The sequence below is a fragment of the Diabrotica virgifera genome, chromosome 7 (assembly GCF_917563875.1).
Source record: "Diabrotica virgifera virgifera chromosome 7, PGI_DIABVI_V3a".
Classification (NCBI taxonomy): domain Eukaryota; kingdom Metazoa; phylum Arthropoda; class Insecta; order Coleoptera; family Chrysomelidae; genus Diabrotica; species Diabrotica virgifera.
This window is the reverse complement of record NC_065449.1, coordinates 170,694,677-170,698,548: the sequence shown is the minus strand read 5'-3', so window position 1 is coordinate 170,698,548 and position 3,872 is coordinate 170,694,677. Positions and strand designations below refer to the sequence as shown.

Genomic DNA, 3,872 nt, shown 5'->3' with positions numbered 1-3,872 from the left:
CCAGAAAGCATCCCCCATTCGCAGGGGGCCGCGCCTGATAGAAGAACTGACCAAAAACTCCCACAGGCTGTTACTATTATTATCCAGATTTAGCCATACGGCTCATACTCCCACTAAGGGGAAAATTGACTCGTCCCAGATACCTACGGTATCAAAAGGATTGAGCAGCGATCCTATACATAAATTATTATTCTCCATTCTCATGGGTGTGCATTTTATACCTACTGCCAGGTGTCAGTTTTTGTTCCACGGCAAGTATCCCTGCTACTCTCTGGGTACTGGCGCTACGAATACCCAGAAAGCATCCCCCATTCGCAGGGGGCCGCGCCTGATAGAAGAACTGACAAAAAATTCCCACAGGAGTTACTATTATTATTATTGAAATTTTGACTCTTGGTAATATTTAATGTTATCTTCTTCTTTAATGAATTGAACAGCTTGTTCAATAGATTTCGGTCTCATTGCCCTAATTATGGGCCCTAAAGGTTCTCTTAAACCCGCTAAGAATGTCTCTAGTGCTTGTTTATTAAAAAATTCTCTTTTATATGTGCGCTCCTGACCAATATGGTGTAAATCAATATAATTACATATGGAATTTAATAAATCGAGCACCTTTTCATGAAACTGATAAGGTGATTCGTTTGGTTTTTGTTTTAAATTAACAAGAGCTTGATTAAGGCAATTTTCATCTCTTCGGTCGGCGAAATTTAAAATTAATGTATTTTTTTACCATCCCAATCAGTATAGCCGCTAATAGCAATAATTTCTTCAGCTCTTCCTTCTAGTTTATTTAAAATTCCGTTCAATAGCAAACAATTTTGAAAACTACTAGGGATATTTGTATCGAAATAATGCCTTAAGATTGATTCAGTTGCATTTATGAATCTGTAGAGTTTATTTATATTGCCATCAAAGCGAGGAATAATGGCCAGATTGGCGATATCTAACTTAGGTACAATAATAGTAGCATTTGAAGTGCTAGGTGAAGTCATTTTATTTTTATTTATTACTTTTCTTTCTTAATTAAATACTTATCTATAAAAATTAAATAATAGCTAATACGTACACTTGACTATTATTTTCGCAAAAGGATTCAATAGACAAGAGGAGTCTGATAAAAATGAACAAAAATTTTTAGCTTACCACATTTATGCACTTCTGCTTGTTCCTGGAATTCTGGATGTCCGGATGGAGCCCAAAATCACTGACAGTTTAAAAGTTTATGAAAAACGGAAACCCGGTTCTTTTTTCGTTTAAGAGTTAAAACCCACGAATATCCTCAATGGAATTCGACGAAAAATCCTACTGACTGCGCCACTAATAGTTTTTGCCTTTTCGGAACGATTTTTAAAAACAATTTTTAAAAATACAAGTGCGAGAATTGGCTTTATTGTGATCTAATAGTTACAATGTAAAAAATGCGACTTTTACTCTACAAAGAAATATATCAGACTGAATTATAATCAATGAAATGAAATACATTACACATTTGAAAAATAAGCAATAATACACAAGTTGCAGTTTGGAAATAAGGTCGACCATTGTTCATGCGCTGACACATCAGATTTAGTGTATTGGCCTCTATGGGGTCAATGGCTATAACTCGCGTTGTTTATTCCTAAGACAGAGATGTCCACTCTGCTTCGTTTAATTCGAAGTCGATCGCATAAATTCTCCGTGATAAATGAACTCTGCAAGCCGCAGTCTACTAGCGCTCGCACCGCGTATGAGTTGCCCTGGCCATCGACAATATTGACCAATACTGTAGATAGTATGCTTTGTTCAGGGCTGGCCTTGCTGCTAACAGCAGAAGCTGTCAAATTGGTAGTGTTTAGAGGGCCTTGTAGATCATCTACCGCTTGATTTTCGCTCGCGTTTACTACAGGTTGTTGCATTGAAGGTGTGTTTCGCTCGCTTGACCTATCGGGGTGCAAATACGTGTGGTGCTTAGAAGAGCACCGTTTACATGTTGATTGTTTACACCGCCTGTAGTAGTGTCCCCCCTTGAAACAATTCGTGCAAAGGTTCATCTTTCGTACTTTATCGAATCTTTCCTTCGATGAAAGCCTTAAAAATTCGCCGCATTGATAGATAGCATGTTCCCCTTTGCACATAGGGCAACATCTCGCACTATCTGTATTGTTTGGAGTGTCCTGCGATGAGTATAGACCGTGAGTATTCTGTGAATGTTTTGTATTTCGCGGATATGCGCCCGCTTGCGAATTATTTCGCGTATTCTGTTTTTCCGCTTGATTTGCCTCAATTGATTCTAAGAGGTCCGCTCTTGATTTTAAAAACGTCTTAAAATCGTCGAAACTAGGTATTTCGTTGCTCGTTTTGCCGTTCTCCCACGCGCGTAAAGTATGTGTCAAATTTGCTCGAAATAATATGAATGAGGAGAACATCCCAATATTCTGTAGGTAAGCCTAGTTGCTTTAATGCGTATAAATGTTTTGAAAAAATATCAACTAGTTGCCGCAATCTACCAGATGACTCTTTATTTATCGGTTCTATATTGAATAGTGCACTAACGTGATTAGATATTAATAGTCTATTATTATCGTATCTTTCCCTAACTAATTTCCACGTAATCTCGTAATTTTCCGCAGTGAACTCCAAAGTTCGTATGACTTGAGCCGCGCCGCCTTGTAGAGAACTTCGTAAATAATGAAAGCGCCTAATATCATCTAAGTACTCATTCTTGTTGACCAAGGACTTAAAAATATTCGCATACTCTAACAAAGCGTTCATATTCCCATCGAATTTTTGTAGCTCTATCGGTTTGAGCTCTATACAATGACCCGCGTATGAATTTTTAGAGCGCTCACTAGCTTTATCGCCCCCATAGTCGCGGATAATTTTTCGCGCAATCGCTACTAAAGAAGAATGTTTGTTATAAAATTCCTCGCGCTCAAGAACCTCCGTAGCTAATTGATTCCTTGGACCGAAGTTTCGATTTGATCCTGAATTTCATCAAACTCAACTAAGCTCTCAATACTATTTAGCATTTCGATCGTCTGTAAAACTTCTAAGTCGGAAATGATGTCACCCTTTTTTATTTTGTCATGTAATGGAGAAATATATTTGTTAAAAATAGTTACCTTGCTCTTACAACTGCCTCTCCGTCTGTGTAAATTCTCCATATCGCAAATGATTATTTAACTAATTGCTAAGGTAATCTATTCAAAATAAAACCCAAAATGATCATTTAATAAAATGACAATGTAATTTATTCAAAATAAATCCGCAAATGATTAATGACTGAAATGTTAATGTGATTTGTTCAAGATAAACCGGCAAAAATGATTATTCGACAAAATGACAATATAATTTATTCAAAATAAATCCGCAAATTATTAATAAACGAGATGCTAAATGTAATTTGTTCAAAATAACCCGCAAAAATGATTATTCGACAAAATGACAATATAATTTATTCAAAATAAATCCGCAAATTATTCATAAATGAAATGTTTGCAATTTATACAAAATTGCCCACCAAACGTTCATTCAAATCCCTTCGTTGACTATACAAACAAAAACACGCAATAGATGTCATAAATTATGGTAATAAATTTAAGGATAAAGGAACTATATTTCTCACCCTCGTTTTCAGATGCTGTCATCACTTGTCCTCAAAACCACAAACAACAGGTACTCACAGTCTTTATTCACGCTCGACTTTTGGAGATACGATATGATGCTTAAACTATAAACACCCAGATGTCTAGCCAGATGGCTCAAGTCGCTAGCCGCTCGCAACTCGCAACGTTAAAATAGGGAATATATACAGTCGCACAGTTCTATACTGTTTGTATGCACTTGAAAGGCCCGTTCGAAAAGTCCTTTTCTTCTTTCACGTTGAACACTTA

General features: G+C 36.6%; 1 protein-coding gene across 1 annotated transcript; it reads right to left on the bottom strand.

The window, feature by feature from the left end:
* Window positions 1-1,589: 1,589 nt before the first annotated feature.
* Window positions 1,590-2,405, bottom strand: LOC126888670 (uncharacterized). The gene has a single exon (XM_050657032.1). The coding sequence runs from the start codon at window positions 2,403-2,405 to the stop codon at window positions 1,590-1,592; it is 816 nt and encodes a 271-aa protein (XP_050512989.1).
* Between the last annotated feature and the right edge of the window lie 1,467 nt (window positions 2,406-3,872).

Coding starts and splice junctions, on each gene's coding strand:
- LOC126888670 (XM_050657032.1), bottom strand. CDS start 2,405: ATGTTCTCCTCATTCATATTATTTCGAGCAAATTTGACACATACTTTA.